The sequence below is a fragment of the Gymnoscopelus microlampas genome (assembly GCF_963454915.1).
Source record: "Gymnoscopelus microlampas genome assembly, chromosome: 20".
In the NCBI taxonomy this organism is placed as follows: domain Eukaryota; kingdom Metazoa; phylum Chordata; class Actinopteri; order Myctophiformes; family Myctophidae; genus Gymnoscopelus; species Gymnoscopelus microlampas.
Genome location: NC_139957.1, coordinates 18291873 through 18312498, shown reverse-complemented (window position 1 = coordinate 18312498; position 20626 = coordinate 18291873). Strand labels below are relative to the sequence as shown.

The 20626-nt window shown below is 42.0% G+C and overlaps 1 protein-coding gene across 4 annotated transcripts in view; it reads left to right on the top strand.

Annotated features, from left to right (window-relative positions):
- Positions 1–3748: 3748 nt before the first annotated feature.
- nin (ninein (GSK3B interacting protein)) overlaps positions 3749–20626 on the top strand; it is a 30456-nt gene continuing 13578 nt past the window's right edge. For all 4 annotated transcript variants that reach the window (XM_084044906.1, XM_084044907.1, XM_084044905.1 and 1 more), the window contains exons 1-16: positions 3749–4003; positions 8052–8264; positions 9511–9607; positions 10081–10253; positions 13284–13329; positions 13958–14133; positions 14334–14480; positions 14697–14864; positions 15116–15252; positions 16167–16307; positions 16495–16669; positions 16805–16915; positions 17110–17199; positions 17610–17745; positions 17898–18019; positions 18172–19283. In XM_084044906.1, coding sequence (XP_083901032.1) covers positions 8073–8264; positions 9511–9607; positions 10081–10253; positions 13284–13329; positions 13958–14133; positions 14334–14480; positions 14697–14864; positions 15116–15252; positions 16167–16307; positions 16495–16669; positions 16805–16915; positions 17110–17199; positions 17610–17745; positions 17898–18019; positions 18172–19283 — 3023 coding nt within the window. In that variant the 5' untranslated portion in view covers positions 3749–4003; positions 8052–8072. The remainder of the gene's footprint in view (positions 4004–8051; positions 8265–9510; positions 9608–10080; positions 10254–13283; positions 13330–13957; positions 14134–14333; positions 14481–14696; positions 14865–15115; positions 15253–16166; positions 16308–16494; positions 16670–16804; positions 16916–17109; positions 17200–17609; positions 17746–17897; positions 18020–18171; positions 19284–20626) is intronic.

Below are 20626 nucleotides of genomic sequence, written 5' to 3'. Positions count from 1 at the left end.
AATCTGAACACACACACACAGGGACTTAAGTTTGGATATTGAGTGGTCTACAGCACATTCCAGAGAACACTAGATGTCCAGTTCAAAGGATGCTTCCCAGAGGGCATCTGACCTTAGCTGACCTTTAGGGTCTTGGGGTGTTGTTCTTCTGCACAATGGACACACACAGAAGAAGAGATGTAGCACACACACCTAGCTCCGTGCACATCCAGTGTATGCAAGTACACACACACACACATGTGAAGTCTGCCTATATATACTGTGAGGACAAAGAAACAGTCCCTTCTTCCCCTTCTTCCCCTTCTTGCCTTCTTCCCCTTCTTCCCCTCCTTGCCTTGCCCTTCTTTTTCTTGCTCTGTTCTGTTCCGGCCACACCATGTAGCAGCAAGGCTGACATGTGCTCCTGTGCTCTGTACTCTGTTTTGTCCAATAAATCGACTTGAGGAACATAACTGGTCTGGACCTTTCTCCTTATTGTAATAAACTACAATTGGCGAACCAGCAATATACAATACTTTGGCGAACCAGCCAGGACGTGTAAATGGTTTGGTCTTTTTTAGACAACAGTGCTGGACACTGGAGTGTCTGTGACCGTTCCACATGAGAAGAACTTGAGAAGAGGAGTACAAGCTGTGATTTTCTTTTGGGAAGAAGATTTTTTTGAAAGATCATCTGGACCAGAAGCAGACCATCTTCCTACACAGTTGCAGACCCAACAGAGGAGCAGGCTATGGAAAATTGACAAGAACTGATTTTCAACTGATCTACGATGGGACCTCACAGCACTAACCCTGTGATGACACTAGAACTCAGCCTCACAGCATCAACCCCTGTGACGACATGGAAGAAAAGAAGTAAAAAGAGGGTTACAGGAGACTTCAGAGTAGTATGGACAGAGGACAGCAGCATGTTGGCTTGCTAGCTGCACAGACAGCTGCAGCAACGATGCAACCAGGGAACAGCACTCAGCACTGAGGGGCACAGATGGCCCCCACCCATTCTTTGCCTATGCCACAGGATCCATCTCTTCTCCGTGTGACTGGACTTTGTGTTTGTGGACTGGATGGAAGGTTTAACATGTTTCAATGTTTGTCTGTCTTTTCAACAGGTTGTTGGTTGATGTTATATGTTTGTTGATATTTAGCTGACTAAATTGACATGAGGAGTATTAGAGGAAAGTTGACATGTGTAAGAAAAAGAGTCAACGAGGTATTTGCCATGAATGTGAAGATTATTTGTTTTTATGGCCTAACCTCTGGCATTTTAACATTTCAATTGAGCGGGTCCGACAGAGGTTCGGAAGCTCTTGGCCTTGGAAAACAGAGATTTAAAGTACAAACAGATGTATTATCTTACATATCCTAAATTTGAAGATTGGGGAGAGTTTTTACACACAAACCAGCAGATCTACTATTCTGTAAGTGAGTGAAGACGAAGCTGTATCAACTAGTGTTTTGTTGAATGAATGTATGTGGGTTCTATGTTTGTGATAATGGTGATTTAAACTGCGGAGTGTTTGGCTGCCGTTTTATTGCAGTGTTGTAAAGGATTATGTTTCACTCTCTGGTCTCTTGTATTGAATGTGGAGTTTTTTATTTTCGTTGTTGAGTTGAGTACTAGAGAGGGTAGAAAGTCCCTAGAGAGTACATATGGACATGGTGACTAGAAAGGGTAGAAAGTCCCTAGAGAGCACATGGTTCATTGTGATGTTGTGAATATGTTTAACATTTTTTCCCAGAGTTTAAGGAACAGAGAGACCTGCACACTGATTGGAAGGGGAATGCATTTTGATGCGACGTGAGCATCCTATGTATTTTCTGTGAATAAGATTTTCTGAGTTGTTTTATTTTTAAGCTTGTTTTATTGGGAAATAAGTTCCAGTGTTGCCGGTTATCGTCAGACGAGCGTCATGTGATCCATGGCTACGCAGTGATCGTAAGCCGACACGTTTCTAAATACTGATATTCTTGCATGATTTGTGGAACAGTTTGTCTATTTTTATTTTTTGAAATTGAATGTAAATCACCTTATGACAATACTGTGTAATCTTGATGCCTGTTTTTATGTTTGTCTGATTGTGTCCCAGTACTTTGTCTATCAAGGGGGGCCTATGAGATGATGTGGTGTGATGAGTTCTGTCTTTTTGAGGAGTATGTTTTTGAATTATGGTTTTCTTACTTGTGTTTTGATTTTCTTCATTGTACCCTTGTTTACGAAGGACCAATAGGGCCCTCCGTAGGGGGGAATGTGGTAAATTGATACACATTTATGGACCTATAGAGCCAATCTGAACACACACACACAGGGACTTAAGTTTGGATATTGAGTGGTCTACAGCACATTCCAGAGAACACTAGATGTCCAGTTCAAAGGATGCTTCCCAGAGGGCATCTGACCTTAGCTGACCTTTAGGGTCTTGGGGTGTTGTTCTTCTGCACAATGGACACACACAGAAGAAGAGATGTAGCACACACACCTAGCTCCGTGCACATCCAGTGTATGCAAGTACACACACACACACATGTGAAGTCTGCCTATATATACTGTGAGGACAAAGAAACAGTCCCTTCTTCCCCTTCTTCCCCTTCTTGCCTTCTTCCCCTTCTTCCCCTCCTTGCCTTGCCCTTCTTTTTCTTGCTCTGTTCTGTTCCGGCCACACCATGTAGCAGCAAGGCTGACATGTGCTCCTGTGCTCTGTACTCTGTTTTGTCCAATAAATCGACTTGAGGAACATAACTGGTCTGGACCTTTCTCCTTATTGTAATAAACTACAATTGGCGAACCAGCAATATACAATACCACTCTAGGGGCCAGAGAGCAGTGGTGTAAAGTAACTAAGTACATGTACTCATACTGTACAATTTTGAGGTATTTTTTACTTTGGTGGAGTATTTCCAATTTTCAATACTTTTACTTCTTCACTACATCTCAGAGGCAAATATTGTACTTTTACTCCACTACAACTATTTGAAAACTTTAGTAACTAGTTACTTTGCAGATATAAATTATACTATATTATAAAACATGCATTAACCACTTTAGCCATATTTTATGCATAGGCTATTTGAAAATAGCCAATCTACAAGCTCACAATGCGTCACATTGTGAGGCGTTGTGAGCTTGTAGATCAGCTATTTTCAAACATTTTAGTACTTTTACTTTTCACTTACTTTTTACTTTTACATTTTGAACGCAGGTATTTTATTCGTAACAGAGTATTTTTATATTATTATATTTATATATATATTTATTTGTACAATATCTGAGCTTCCACCGCTGCTAGAGCATTGGTTCTCAAAGTGGGGTCCGGGGACCCCCAGGGGTCCTTGAGGGAGTTCCAGGGGGTCCCCAGCTAAATGATAGATTAGGCACCAAATGGACCCTTACGGGTCTGTTACTCTGAGAGTGTACAAATACGGGTCCATTTGGTTCCACTTGTACACTCTCAGAGTTAAATTGACAAGTGCTTACAATATAAATTGCGGGGGTCTGTAGCCCTAATGCATGTCAAACTGGGGGTCCTTGAAATTAAAATGGTTGAGAATCACTGCTAGAGCCGTAAAAAAAATCCTCTCTTATGAGGGTCCCTGGCATATCTTTTATGTCCTTGACATGAAAAGATTTGAGAACCACTGTGCTAGAGAGTGGAGTCTGTTGGACACTCTATGGTTGGACAGTGGCCATACAAGAAGTCAGGCTCCTGCTCGCACCGCCCCTTCCTCCAAGAGCTTTTCAAAACCCGCTACAAGATGCAGCAGCAGCATCAGCGGACTCCTGAAAGCCGTTATCGAACATTGTAGCAACAACAACGGTGTGTTCCCATCCATCCAGGAACATCTGATCTATATCGGAACTAATTACTGACTTTCTGGAGTGGATTCCTGCAAGGGACTCGCGACATTAGGCAATTATGGAGAAAATATAAAACTTTTCAAAACCGCTTGTCCTCGGTCCCTCAACATTTCAGGCAGAAAACGGGAATATAACACTTCCAGAGAGTTCGGTGAGTGTTTATTATCTTAACTAACCATATTTCTTTACTTGCAGAATGTCTTTTTGCTCGTCATTGGGTTCAAAGTGGCTAGGAGGATGTGAACAGTTAGTTAGCTCAGCTGTCTCTGTCTTCCCTCCAGCCATGCCGCTTTCACTGTGTGCCAGCAGGATAATTAGCCTGCATGGAGCCCATTACTTTAACATGGATGTTCTGATTAGTTTATCATACCAATGGTTCTCAAACTTTTTTCATGTCAAGGACCAGGACCCCCAAAATGATATGTATTTGGCTGCTGACCCCCGTCTCAAAAATATTGTGTGCCATGGACTTTTCAAAAATGGCAGATCTACAAGCTCATAGCGCGTCACGAACTTGTTGTATATTTCCTATTTTTGAATAGCCAAATTATAAAATGTTTTTTTGTGGATTTAGCTTGGTACCCCCCAAGGACCCCACTTTGAGAACCAATGGTTTATACGTATAGACTATAAGTATAAACCCCTATAAGTTATAGTAGGTCTACTTTAAGAACCACGTTTTCATTCATTAAATAGGCTAGTGATGTAGAGTTTTCTAATCTGCAGTCAGTGTTGTACTTTGTAGGCCTGCATTGATTTTGACAACATGCTGTAAACGGTCAGTGACTACAGTGATCACATGTTACATTGTGACTTCTTATATGATATGTGACAATGTGCATCATCAAAACCTATTCACGTGATTCCCTGTAATGCAGCTCCCTTTGGTGGCAAATGTGGTGTGTAGCCTATATTATACAGAATATGTGTTATAGGCTATTGATGGATATGCAAGGATGACATCTCATATTCTCGATTCTTGATATTCATGTCAAGGATGACATCTCTCATTCATGTCAATATTATCAAGACATTTTGCATCTAACGCACAATGCAGTTTTATGGAAAGACTCCTGGTATATTTAAGATGTCTCTAACATGAATCTACAGTTCAGTTGGGCACCTGTAGGAATGATTGTGATAAATCGTTGTGATAAATCACACAATCATAAGTGAATGTTGGGAGGGCTGGACGTGCAGCAGGTGTCAGGATTAACCTCTTTCTCTTGACCTGTTCTGTCCTGATTCTAAGCGACAGCTGTCATTCCACTGTGGTGGCTGCACCAAGAAAGCCAATTGACTGAATGAAAAGCAGAAACAATTGGTATCAAGTAACTGCAGTGATGTAACATTTGGGATAAACAAGTATAATTTTGGTTCCCTGCTGAACTGATGGATTTCAAACATTTCTCAAGGAAGCAAGAAAGGGGAAGGGAAATGTTTATACAAAAATGATCATTAAGGAAGGAACTATTTCTTGTGTGTTGCAATTTGCACAATGTGAGAGATAAGTGCTGAAAAAAGAGTGTAGCCTGAAAAATGTAGCCTTTAGAAATGCAAATCCCCAAACACCTCACTCTGTGTTTTAAATCCTGTTTTGAGTTTATTTTCACAGATTTGTTATTTCTTATTCGTTCCTTCAGAAGACTCAACTTAGTGGTTCATAGTTCTAGATCATTAAGCTATGTTTTAAAGCCTGTTGCACTGCTGAGACGTGAAGCTCTGTGCATTTGATTTTTTTGTTGAAATGATGCAGAATACTGATTGCTCTCTGCCCATTGTCCACGTTGAATGAGCGCCCCAAGTCTGGGGTGTGGTGGGGGGACACCTGACGCAACACTGAGCGATGGCCACGTCACTGACAAAGAGCAGCTGTTAAAGCAGGGAGGAAAGAGATGGGTGCTTTGATTATAGAATTTAGAAGCAAAATGGCAAAAAAAAATACATAAATCTGTAAGCGGCTGTAGTGCTGCTCTCATACTGCAGCTGCTAGGATTTTTGAAATAATGCTTTTTGGAGTTAATAAAAAAATGCTGTTGAGGAATATCAACCTTTACGTTGCAAAGATGGCAAAATGGACAAATCATAATATTATTGATGCAGTTGTCAGTGAGTTAATCAAGTGAATGAAGTGGGGAACATGTTAGTGTTCAAATTACAAAGGTAGTGTAATCTTGAAAGTAGATTATTTGTAATTACTATAAATGATATGCAATACTGTCTGTAGGGAAGTACACTGTAAAATATAGCCTGACAATTCAGAAATATCCTCTTAAACTCTCTACAACAAAGCAGCACCTTCTGTGACATTGCTATTTCCAGTCATGTTTATTTAGGCTATATGTATGCCTACCAGGTATAGTATCTGTAAAGTCCATGAGTTATGTCATTGCCAAAGTTGGCAAAAAGCCTTCCCTAAAAATGAGTTGAGCTGATCTTTGCATTATGCAAACACTCTCATCACTCTTAAAATAGATTAACCTCTTAAGTCATTACGCAGGTCTTTCAAAGTATTTCCACCATGGTGTGAGACAGTAATGACTAATTCTATTCTGGCAAAATAAAGAAAACGATTTGCAATCTACACTGCTAGTGTGTATATAAGTTAACATTACAAAACCAGAAATGCCAGAAATGAAACTTGTTATTTGATTATCTATGCATGTACACGCCCCCAGCAAATATTGGTCTTGTGACGCAGTTTTGTCTTATAGGTTAAGTATTTATACCCATTTGGTCACAGAAGTGCAAAAGCAACCAGTACGTCAGTGTGTGGATGATGTACAGTGTCCAGATTTTTATGGTATGGCACTGGCCCATCTAGAAGAGGGTCTGTGTGTCTGTGAGTCTGTCGGGGGGCTAATCTCCGAAACTGCTGGACCTGTGGACCTTCTTATGCATGCCTGTAGGCCAAGGAAGTAACTCTGCCAAGTTTTGTATTTCTTGAAATATATAACTTTTAAAAACTAATATATATTATTAATGGATGTCAATGGCAGTCAAATTGGGGTGAAACCTTGCCCATATATGGAGATAGCACTGCTGATGACATTCGACCGATGTCATAGACTGACCACATGAATTCAGACATCCACATGGAAGCCACGCCGTTATTTGACTCAGTCTTGTTCATGTATAGTATACTGGGGCTTTCATGATCCCATGGTGACATACACTGCCCATCTGTAACTGATTCTGTCACTCAATGTTGGCATAGGGCTTTGGTGGCTCATACTTACTTCTCAAACTATAATTCGTCACCACTGTAGTGTCAGTGGCATAGAGCCAGCCCTAGACAATATTCTCTGATGCTAGAATGATCATAAGAGAAAAGCTTCGGATAGATGGATATATACTTTGGCTGCATGTTATAGTTGGAGAAATGTTTGTTTGTGTGAGTCTGGGGGGGGTGGCAAATTATTAAAGTAATGCCTGATTTATAATTTACTTTTCGAGCCATGGCACGCACCGAAAATAGTTGGATCTACAAGCTCACAACACGTCGCATCATCACAACACGTGAGCGTGTAGATCGGCTATTTTTGGTAAACGACACCGGCCGGAACCATATCTGGCACCAAGCAATTAACTGTCTTTTTTTCAACCCAGGCAGTTTCTGCTTTATTTGACAGTGAGTTGAGAGACAAGAAAGGCAGGAGAGAAAGGGGATGTCAAGTACCAAAGGGCCTCGGGTTAGATTCAAACCCCGGGCAGCTGCGTCAGGGACTTAGACTTGATATTGTACATGCTATACCAGGTGAGCCACCAGGGTGCCCCTCAACCTCATTGTCTAATCGTACTAACTAATTGGATTAGAGAAAGCCTCCCCACTCGCTCCGTTCTAAGTAATGCCACTGCAATGCAATGTGGCAGTACAGTAGATCAAACACTCAGTGCCCGTCACAGATGAGGGTGCCCCAAGCAACTTGATATGGACATTTCTTTCCTGCTTGTAAGTGGCTCGCTTTATTATTACCTGTGATTGGATTTGTCTGTTAGCTGTGGAATTGACTCTTGCTTTACATGTTGTCTTTAGTATGATTTACTCATAGAGTCAGCGACCTTGGAATTTAAGCTTTCTTTATTTTGAACTCAACATACAGTAAGTGGCTTTGCACAAGCTAGGCTTTACAATGAAACAACTGAAATCTGTCTAAAACAGGCTATCATTCACTCTTTATCATGTTATTCATGTTCAGGGCAGGGTGCTGTCCTGGGGGATGGATGACGCCCAGGAGCAGGACCAGTATGAGGAGCGCCTAAAAGAAGTTTTTAACGGTTTCGATGCCAGCGGCACTGGGTCACTCTCCCCAGAGGAGCTGTCTGACCTCTGCCAGTCCCTTCACCTGGGCGATGCCACCCCTGCCCTTCTCCAGGCCCTGATCCAGAATGAAGACCACCTCACTGGCAGGGTAAGACTAAGACCAAAGCTCTGCAAAGCACTGTCAGCATGGTTACTGTTTTTGTTTTGTTGATATTTTAATATGATTGTTTTTCTGTACTATGGTTGTTCCTTGTTGAATCTGACATCACAGGGTCATAAATGATTAATTGTGCAGCTCTGCTCATCTAAACACATTGCGAAACTGTGCTGAAAGTTGTCTGTCCCTGCGCCATTTACATTTAGGTAAATGGTCCATTGCAGCCTTTGAACTAAAATAGTTTGCTCAAAGAGAATATTGGCTCATTGTTACGTTTCATATTTCAATATGTGAATGTGACTGTGTGCAGGGTCTTCATTGTGTCCTGAATTTGGCAGAGGCCCATGTTAGCCACTCCAGCTCTTAGGTCTTTGTTGCTCCGGGTCTTTGTGTCTCCAGGCTTTCGGTGCTTTGTTAGCCATCGTGTTGAGGAGTGAAATTGTGCCCCATCATCCCTCATCACAGGTGTCTGTCGTCAAGACAACCAGGCCTGCAACTGGCTATTCACTGATTCATTTCTTTGAGGGCACTCCACATAAAAAATGTTCCCCTTTTACTAATATGGGAGAATTTGGGAAATTCTATACAAATGGACTTAAGTGTATGTTCAGAGCGTTGTACATGTACTGGAGCTTTGATACCAGATCTTCAATATCATCTTTCAGTGGAAGGATGCACTATATTCAAAAAGGCTAATCTACAAACCTTAGGATCTGTATCTCTCTGTCTGCAAGCGTGCGTATGGATGGATGGCTATTGTCTCTGCCTTGGCCTCTGCCATGGCCTCCACGTGGGGGTTGGTTTGTGTTGTTAATGTTAGGAAAGGGACAGTGATCTTCTTGCTTGGACTGTCGCATCCAACAATGAAGTCAAAAAGAGTAAACCCCCACCAAACTCCAGCAGCCGCAGACCTTGACGCACAAAGAACATCTCCATATTCAGGGTTAACAGCTGTTGCTTCTTGAGAAGTGTGACCTTCCCTCCCCTCTCCGCCTCCCCCTGCTGGATAACCCCCACCCAGACACTCAGGGACACCCAGCCTCCACCCTGTATCCAGGGGGATTGCATCCAATGTTAGGAATTTGAAGGATTTTATTATTCCTTTAATCCTAGTTATGTTTTGCTTTGCTGCACATACCAAAATTCAGCAATGTAATAATAATAATTATGCTCAATGAATCCTCTCATTCATGATGGTTATGAAAGTTAAATGTTCAAACATTTATTTTCCTTACAGGTAGACTTTGACCAGTTCAAGAATGCACTGATTGTGGTTTTGTCGTCGAGTATCGAAGCGCCCCAACCGCAACAGGAAGAAGACTTGCCTAAACCAGGTAAGGTGCAGTGGTCCGTACTCAACAAATTACATTGAATCCTGTATTTATACAACATCTGGTATGTATACCTGGAAAAAAGCACAGAGCAAGAAGTCATAGGATTAATCCTGTCTATAACTCATGGCACTTTCAGTTTAATTTGACTTTGGGGAGGTGTTATCCACTCAACATGTCATCCAAGATGAGAAGGCTTATTGTCAAGGCTGAACTGGTGGAACAGCTACCATGCTGATTCAGCCGTAAATCTATATACTGAGGCACAGAGCCAGAAGCTCAGGCCCAAAACCAATTGAATTAAGCGGCTGGTTACACCGTCATGGTTGTGACTGGCTTTTGTTTGACATTCCAAAGACAAAGAGCATATTGAGGTTTTTGTATGCATTTGTTTGTTTAATGAACTTAGATTCTAAGAAGTTTTCTTAGGATTCCCTTAAGAGACTCATTGTCATTTCATTTCATTTCGTTTTTAGATTCGCCTGTGATTCAGCCAAAGTTTGTAAAGGGCAGTAAGCGTTATGGCCGCCGGTCCACCCCAGAATTCATAGAGCCTGTTTCAGACTTCACTGAGGTCACCAACGTCAACCCTGTGCAAGGAGAGGAGGATCCGGAAGAGGACTATTCTGCTGTTCCTAGGAAGCGAGAGGTGGGCTCAGCTCAAGACTATTGATATGTTCTCATGTTTTGCCAGAACCATACTTCTAACAACACATACAACGAATCGATGCTGTCTTTTTCTCCTGCTGGCCTTGCATGTAGTCTATTTCTCAGCAAGCCCCAAGCTCTGTTATTCTTAGCTAATCAGCTTAGTGTTATACACAGGACAGCTCTTAAAATATAAAGTATACACAGTCCCAACAAGCCAGGTTTCATCTGGCTCTTTGCATGCTAATTGTAGAACAGTGCTTTCTCACTTATGCTGCCTGCCTGTGCCGTAAATAGATCATTAACATCATCACTGTTTCAAATCCTTTAGGTAATTAACCCTGAACCAAGGTGTTCAATGTTTAAGGTCGCCCATAGAGCAGCACACAGTCTGTTTCTATCCTACGTTATATACAGACAGTCATACCTATCATGATAACATTCAAGGAGTAATGTTATAGTTGGGATGCCAGTGGTACAGTGATTCTCTTTTTTTTAAAGATATTTTTTGGGGCTTTTTTTATGCCTTTATTGATAGTATTTAGTGGAGACAGACAGGAAACAAGGAGAGAGAGAGATGGGGAGTGACACGCAGCAAAGGTCATCGGGATCGCATTAGAGCCTATATGTGGTATGCGCCTGGACCGTGATTATGTCAGTTTGGTTGGGATGCCAGTGGTACAGTGATTATGTCAGTTTGGTTGGGATGCCAGTGGTACAGTGATTTAAGTCAGTTTAACGTACCATGGTATTGTGTATTTACTAAGTGCCATGATGTTACTTGGTGAACTTTGATCATCATGTGTATACCCTTGGCCCTGTTGCGGTGGTCAAGGCAACAGTGCAGCGTTTTATATCAATTCTCATCGTCGTGTCCAGGTAGGCCATATCATTTAAACGATAAGGACTGGAGGGAAGCAGGTAGACCATGGAAGAAGTGTCTGTATAATTGAGATTATGATGTTGACTGCACATCTCCTGTTCTTGCAATGATGAAGGCTAACATGTTTGTTTGTTTGTTGTACCTATACAAGCTCTGTTTTCAGTATTTGAATTGAGACCTACAGTATATTTACTTTAAACTCCAGGCATCTAGGGGGTTTCAATGCCTCGATAACGGACACATGATAAGAAAGGACCACACCTGTGAACGTTTTGGTTATGAATCTCCCAGATCACCGTAGCACCTTGTTACGACTACTATATTAAGTACCTAGCTTGCTTGACACATGTTTCCATCAGCTTAAATGTGATGTTTCTGTGCAAGGTGTGTGTAGCACTGCTACAGTGGTGAATCTGATCATACACTGCTGAGCTCTCTGCATGGTGTCTCTGTTCAGCTTGATCTCCAAGGTCCTTTTCTTGGATAATCCTGCTCTCACTGCTGGTGGAGAGTGGAGATAGCGAGACACTCCGTTGTTTAACCTTGAGGGTTTATGTCCTCTTGTCCCATTTTACACCACACCCACTTTGTGGTTGTACAACAGAAACTAGGGTGGGGAAATAACAGTAGTCAAATACTGGTAAACATTTTCTGTTTGTCCCATTAGACTAGACACTTTGGCACCTAACCAGCCACCAGCCATCACTTCTATTGTGTTTGAAACACATAACTGGCTGGTGGAATAGTGGAAGGGCAGGTGCATTTTTGGAAGTATCTGCCATTGTGGACTGAAGAATAAAGGTTCTCTTACAGCGACACAGGCCAATGACTGAAGTCTTTACCCATTGAAAGGTCAGTGTTTGAATGGTATGCTGCATCGAGTCAGGATTAATGGTGGTCAACAAAAGTAACCAACTGGTCAGAGAAAAGGGGGTCTACGTATGTGGATGGATCTGTTGGTATTATGTGTCCGTCATCTCCTGCCCTTCATTCCACCTGCCACACACACACACACACACACACACACACACACACACCCTCTACCCCAGATGTGAACCAAAGCAAACGCTATTTGGAGGCACTGAAATGAAGCGTGTCTTGGTATTGACAAATCAAGGCTGGGTTAAACAATGTGCGGCCCATGGGACCAGCAGATGGGGATGGGTCAGGGGGCTCTGCCATGGAGACAAGAGGCATGAGGAGGGGCATTGCATCGGAGGGGGCTAGTCAAGGAGTCTGACGGAGACACAATGAGCAGCCACCCCACGCCCTCCTAGATGCCTATACACTCTACACACCCTCTAGTCTAGAAGAGACCCATCTGTTCACCCCCCCCCCCCAAACAATGGATTCCTCTACGCTGATACTGACCCATTGCATCACAGTGGGTCACACCCCAGTAAACTACTCCCTATTTTCATGTTTACTTCACTTTTTAAATGTATTTATTTCCGGTATGGTGCACATTAATGAACATTTCAATCAATAAACATGATATTTGACACGTTTATTTTACACGTTTAGTTTTTTTTTTTTTCATACAAAGTCAAAACGACGACATCTCCAAAAATCTTTTTTTATTTTTAAATCCCCCTCTCTTTCTATCAGCTCTGACCTTTTTTGTACGTGTATGTATATGAAACCACAATTCACATTAAAGAAATAGTTTTTTTCCTACAACAACCATGATTTATTTAATCAGAATTGCGGCATCATTAGCAACCAACACAACAGAACATAAAGAGAAGTGTGTGTCTTTCACACATTTTAATTGTCCATTATATTCACCATTCCCAGTTTTGACCGCTCCGCTCACCCTCCCTGGGGCCCGTGCCATCACAATAGCTCGCTTGTGCTTTTTGTCTGAGTCTGAGACCCCAGCACCACCCCTAATGCTCTCACCCGTGGCCAATTTAAAAACATGTTTGATTTTATAAACAGCTGACTACCAGCCACATGAGAAACCATTTTGTTTTTTTCTGCTGAAGTGATTCAAAGTTTGTCATTTAAATCTTGGAACAAAATAATTATGTATTTTGTTTGACCTGATGCAGTCATTTTGGTAGTCTACAATTCTCTTTCAAGATATTTGTAATAGATATCCTCTACAACATTATTTTCTCATATTTCATCTCTGTATTTTCATAGCGCTGGAATGCTCTGGAAACAAACACAGAAGAATATGAAGCAGAAGGTATGTCAGACTTGTGTTCCAAAAAGTGCATTCACAGTGACCTTTTAAGCATTTAGATTTGGTACTGTTGTGCTGTGTGTGTGTGTGTGTGTGTGTGTGTGTGTGTGTGTGTGTGTGTGTGTGTGTGTGTGTGTGTGTGTGTGTGTGTGTGTGTGTGTGTGTGTGTGTGTGTGTGTGTGTGTGTGTGTGTGTGTGTGTGTGTGTGTGTGTTATTAACTTATTAAACAAACCTTACTGTATTTCCCAAAAGATCACCAACATTAATATTGCAAACAAGCAATTCAGAGTATATGTAACAAAGAGTCCAAAGCCAAAGTGTCTGGACAAAATTCCATTGATTATTCCAGTAGTAATTATTATAGAAACTAGTCCATACCTAGGTATGTGCGTAGACTACGCACCGAAAGACAGATGAAGACAGAAGGAAGGACGGACAGACAGCGGTTTCCTCATTTTATAGTAGGATAGTACCAAAACAACATTGTTTTTTAATAAAGGTTATATTTAGATGATGTTGCTTTATTTGGACGGTGTAGCGAGACAGGAAAATAAATGTGGGATTATCCAGTCAGAATCAAACTAGGGATGTTACGATTATATGATCGACTCTCTCACCCTGTGTGTACAGGCCAGATGCATCTCTGGAATCCTGATGAACCGAGCACTCCTAGGGGTTCCATCGTGCCTCTGTCGGAGCAATTCGAGGGTAGGATACGGGAAGCCTGTGACAAGCTGGCTCTGCCATGGGACGGATGTGCAAGTCACAATGAACTGCTTGGTCTCTGTGATCACTTGGGGCTGGAGGTGAGCAGTTAAAAGGTTTCTCGCAGACCTACAGTATAGGGGGAATTATTTTAAAAATAAATTGTCTTCATGCCTAGAAAAGTGCTAAATGTGAGCGATATCTTCTCGCAAAAGAAATTGTAAAGCAAAGAAATTGTAAAGCAAACATTTATTTCAAATGTTTAAGTGTTAAAGGTCAAATCTTTGAAACTGGATAACAGGTAACTGGTGATGTAGTCCAGAGTCTGAGTGGAGATGGAGCCATGACAGTTCAGGAGTTTGTTACCAGGGTGGTGAGTCACAGTACACCACTCACACCTTCAGCCTCAACATCTTACCGACAGTTTAAAAGACTCCACTCAACACAGGTAAGCTCCTACTGTATTGATATAATATAATAATACAAACATTTCAGATCAAATTCTTCCTTATTGTATAATGTAGACAAGTATTGTAACAGACACCCTTGTGTTAACTAGTGTCAAACCATATTGAATTGGGCTTTTCTTTACTATTTACATGTGCAAACTCATCCTTTATCCATGTTATATTTTGAGTTCACTGAGAGATTCTTCCAATTGCAGCCCTTTGATGAAGTAGGACGCAGGACTGTCACTCCCTCAGCCATGACTGGTACCATAGGCATGCGTCTCTTCTCCACACTGGATGATGGGACTGGCTACATACCCGTCGAATACATCCTAGATGCCTGGATGGAGGAGGGCATCGAAAACAGTGCTGAAATCCTGCAGGTACTGCATACTCTTGTATATTTAGAATTAGTTTATCGGCACATTGAAAAGGAAACTTGGACAATATTTAACCTGAAATCCTACTGTTCTAATGGACGTGAAAATCTTGACCTAACCCTTCCCCATGTGTTCTGTGTTGAGACGAGCTCATTATTTAAGTTAAAAGAAAAAAAGCATGGGACTTAAGAAAATGAAAAAGGAAACCAAACCATAATACAACCAAGATTACAAATTTCTGTATTTGTGTGTAGGCCTTGGATTTCAGCTTGGATGGAAAACTGAACCTCTGTGAGCTAACCATGGCCCTGGAGAATGAACTGCTTGTTACCAAGAATGGGATTCACCAGGCAGCACTGGCAAGCTTCAAAGCAGAGATCAGGCATCTCCTGTGAGTACAAGAGTCAGAGCGTTTCTTTTTTTTTAATGATCCATTGTTGTTAGAATATTTACAAACAGAACATGTAAAGACTATGGACAAATAGCATGCAGCAAATAAAATAATTACATAGCAAAATAAGAGCATACAGTATTTTATAGTATTTGATCTCAGACATCTTAGTGCGGATTGTAATCAAATAGTAGGTGATTATGTTAACTCTTTCACTGCCAGACTTATTTCTGGCTGCGTTTGCCCTCCCTTGCCTTCTAACAGCATGTGAATATACCATTTCTCGCCGAAAATGCATGCTTTTCAACTGGCCACTGAAAATGTATATCCCTTATGATCGCTTCGCCCAGAGAAAAATATTCCGACCGGGACATCCCCTTCTCTAGCAGCAGCATGTTGAAAATAGGATGTCTCTCGAAATATAGGGGAACAAAGTCAACTGAACTCAAGATAGAGACGTTTTAATTAAAAAGTTAAACAGGAAGTGGACGGAGGCGGAAATCTTCGGATGACGTTATTTCCGGATCCGGGTGAGTGGAAAGTGAAACTGATCACTCGGGTGATAGAGAACAGCGCGATCTTTTATAAAACGATTTAAAAACCAAAAGTTGTCATAAGTCGTCCTTGGCAGTGTGGGCATTTGGATGATGTCTCGTCATAAGTCGTCCTTGGCAGTAAATTAGTTAAATGACAGCCATGGCCAGTGAGCTGTGGAAATGTACCATATTGTAGGGCAAAAATCATGAGAGTACTATGAATAAACTGTATGTTCACTATTTATCATCATGACAACTTTAACTTTAGCAACTTTTATACCCTAAAAGCAATTATTTCTTTATTCTAGCTCACACATGATTGCCTATTCACATATTTCTGCTTATAAACTCTTAGTTCCTTGTTGTGTTACTTCTCAGTGAGCGTGTAGACCGAGAACTCAGGGAGAAAGAGAAGATTCGTACTGACTTGGAGAAAGCAGAGAAGCTGAAGAGTCAGCTGGCAGCTGAGGTGGATGAGCACCACTCTGCCATTGAGCGCATGAATAACCTCAATCTCAGGTAACTCTCTCACAAGTATCCATTGTAAAATATTTGTGTGCTGCTCAACATGCAAGGCAAATTTAAGTAAGAAAATGTTTTCCCTTATAGCTTTGTAGTGGTTTTTACTATTATTTACTAATTTGATGCACAATTTATAGTGTTTTAGATGACTGCAGGTGTTGTACTTTTGTGTGTGTGTCTACAGGAAACTGGAGCAGGACCAAAAGGAGAAGGTAGCAGTGGTGAGGTCAGAGCTGATCAAAGAGATGGATCAGATTCAGCAGCAGGCTGGCCTGCAGCGCGAGGAACTGGAGGCAGAGATAGAGAAGATCAGGGGGGATGAAACCTTCCTCAGAGACCACCTCTCCATATCTGTGAAGGTAAAGTTGTTTGGTCGCATTGTTGGCTAAATCAAATCGAACAATTGCTAATTAAGTATGTACTTTTATATACATAACCTACAAGTCCTTCAACTTGAAAGTGTTGATTTTTATGTCATGGTTTCCTGCTTTCAGGAAAATAGACGTGTCGAAATGGAGCTGCTGGACAGCACTGAGAAACTAGTGGAGGCACATAATCAAATTGCTAAACTCCAGGAACACTTGGATAAAATTGTCAAGGAAAAGGTACCACATGGTATTGACTGTGCATATATAAATATTAATTCATGGCTTACAGTAGGCCTATGTTGTGTTTTGTATGTGGGTATATTGTGTTCTTGGAATATCCTCTCTCTTAATGGTCCTTCTTAAAGTGCAAGATCCACTGATCGCACTCAATTTTTGTCTCACTAAATTGTGAATCATCTTCTGTTCTTCAGTTTGGGGACTTGGACCCAGGCAGTGCAGACTTCCTCCTCCAGGAGGAACGTATCAAACAGTTACGCAGCAGCTATGAGGCGCAATGCAGGGTAATTATAATCATTCCACCTAAAGATTACTTTTCTCCAAATGCTTATGCTTATTTTTACAACTATATATGTATATTAAAAATAATTAAAACATATATTAATTAATTAAAGATAAATTAAAATAAATGGTGGAAACCTTGCACGTTCAAAACTGTTCCTTTTTTTTTTAAATAGTGAGAATAGCTCATCTACATGGCCAGTCTTAGTCGTGTAGATCTGCTATTATCACTACTTTTGTGTGACACTCTTGTATGAAGTAGGGCATTAATGTAAAAAACATAAAACGTTGAAAAAAGGAGATGCAAGGTTTCTGCACGACAGCGACGATGTGTATATACATAACCTGTACCTGAGAGATAATCACATTTGCATAAGGATATACAGTACATGACGGTATTCTTGTTTGGTAGGAACTGCAAGATCGTATTGATGAGTTGCAATCAGAGCTGCAGGAGTTCCACAGTCTTGGCCGTGTTCCTCAGCTGTGTAGCAAACCCCTCTCAGAAGAGTTGGAAAGCAAGAGCCCTGGCATGGAGTCAGACCCAGGTAGTCCTCATTGTTTACATCATAGAAGAAGTGCTGACCCACATAATGATATCATAATTATTTATATATACGCACACATACATACATACATACATAAATGCCTTTACTAGTGCTACCTCATTCTAACTGCTATATGTGTGCTTTATTTGCAGGTCTAGGCTCAGAGGATGGACAGCCATTTAACATGACACTCGAGGCAGAACTAATGCTAGAGCATCTAAAGGAGCAGCATCTTAGGGAGTTGAAGGATCTCAGGGCTCAGTTGGAAATCAAGGCAAGTCTATTGGGTCCATCATAGTGTTTTTCTGCGGATTTCTCAACATACGCTCATTAGTGATAAAAACAACATAACTAATACTCCTATGGAAATTAAATGTCACTGATTATATTTGATTGATCTGCTGTTTCCTCCACATATGATTCCAGGTCAATGAATTTGATCTGATGGCACAAGAACAGCTGGCAGCTCACGAGGAGCAGAAGGCTGCTATAACACTCCGATACCAGGAAGAGGTCCATGCACTGAAGGAGGAGATTGCTGGCATTCAGAATCACGAACGAGAGCTACGAAAGCAGCTAGAACACGTGGAGTTGGAGCGGGCCGACCTAGAGCAGAAGCAGGCTGGGGAGAGGGAAGAACTAGAGAACCTGCAAGAGGAAGAAGTTGCAAACCTTAGCCAGCGATTACTGGAGGCCCATACCCATATCGCAGACCTGGAAGAGCAGCTGAAATCCCTGGAATTCCATCATGCTGAGACAGAGGTGAACATGGACACTGCGATGGAGCGGCTGAAGGAACGGCACGCCTTGGCGCTCAATAAAACAGACGAGGGGCATGAAGAGCTGTTAAAGGCCACACTTGAAGAGCAGAGGACCAAACTGATGGAAGAGGGGGCCAATGTGCTGGCAAGGTTATTGGAGGATTGGGAAAGGGAAAAAGAACAACTGCAACAAAGTCATGAGGACGAGTTGAAGGTCAGGTTAGAAGAGGTGAGTGTGAGGTTTCGAGGAGAACATGAGGAGCTACAGAGAAATCTTACGGAGGAGTGGAAAAAAGAGAAAGCGCAGATGAAGGAGCAGAGCAATGAGGCTCTGCAGACTGAGCTGGAAGAGGGGATACAGAGACTCTTCAAAGAGCAGGAGGAGAAGGAGAGAAAGCTCAAGGAGGAGTGGGAGACTGAGCTAGCTGAGCTTCAGGAGGCCCACGAGGACATGATGCACACCAGACTGACTGAGGAGAGACTGAAGCAGGAGCAGAGAGAGGGGAGGCTGAGGGAGGAGTGGGAGGGGGACAAGTTGCAACTGGAGGAAAATTATGAGCGGATGCTCCAGGATCAACTGAAGGAGGAGAGGGAGAAGCTAGAAGCTGAGAGGAAGGAGGCAAAGAGGCGGCTGGACGAGCTGATGGAGGATGAGAAGGCTCGCCTGCAAGAGAGCCACCGGGTGGCCATGCGGGAGCTGACTACCAAGCACAGTGAGGAGAGGGAAAGACTGGGTGGTATGCTGGACCAACTAAGAGAGGACATTGCTGTGGAGAGGTGAGAGTACTGATCTTTATAAATCATTTTAATCCATGTCATTGTCCAGTCTATTTTATCCACGTCACAATCATGCCTGGGTTATGTGATGATGTAATTGAACATTAGCGATGTGCTGTACCAATGACCATGTGACTTTGTAACCACATCAACCGTTAGGTCGGTTGATGTGACATTTTTTGTCATCACATAGCCGTATGCCATTTTGCCTATTGCATTTTGTCTGCTAAAATATTTTGTTGAGGAAAGGTGTAACGTTCGAACCATGCTGTGTAAGTAATGATGAAAGCAATGTATGAGGTTTCTTATTCTGTTTAAAAGTTAGCAACTGTGCCCATAACTATGACTGATTAACACTGTACAGGAGGGAACTTGAGAACCACTTCACCAAGAAAATCAAAGACGTGGAGGTTCGTTTCTCAGGTGAACAAGAATCTGTCACTGAGCGTTTTCAAGCTGACGTGTTAAAGCTCGAACAGTACTACCAGAGCGAGCTGAAGACTTTCTCCGAAAACCACTCGGAGCAAAAACACAAATGGGAGACAGAAATGGAGATGGTCCTCCAGGAGGCAGAGGAACAAAAAACACTGATGCGAGAAGCCATGGAGCAAGAGCGAGAGGCCGTAAGCCAGGAGAGGGCAAACGAACAAGAGGAACGAGAGAGGAGCCATAAGAAAGAAATGGAAGCACTTGTTATAAGGAACAAGGAGCTCCAAAATGAGCTAGAAGACTTAATCAGTTCAACCCAGACCAAAGAAATAGAGCTGAGTAGGCACTTGAATGGCCTCCACAACAGGCTTCAGGACAGTTTGAAGACCAAAGATGAGCTCCTGGTCCAGTCTGACAGGAACGCACTTGAGGCTGAGCTTCTGCTAAACCAAGCAGTGGAAGATTTTCAACAAGAGAGGGCAGAACTTCAGATCAGCCTGTCAGAACTTAACGCAAAATACAAAGAAGCACTTTCCATATCTGAGAAGCAGGTTGAGGAGGGAATTGACCTATTAACTGAGCGTGATGATTTTAAAATGAAGGTTGAAGAGCTGGAGATGCTTCTTAAACAGGCAGCAATGGACTTTGATCTTGAAAGGCAAGAGCTACTAGAAAACATATCTGTCCTTGAGGATAAGTTAATGGATAACCTGTCTTGCTGTGAGATGCAAGAGAATGAGAGAGTAGCGCTTATAGCAGAGAGAGACCTTCTGAGGATTAAAAAGAATGAGATCGAATGTGAGCTGAACAAGTATTTATCCACTGCCTCAGAGTCTGCTGAAGATCATGGGCAAGATGAAGGTACAGAGATGAGAACTGACACACCTGATTTAATAGAAGAAGGTCCTGAAAAC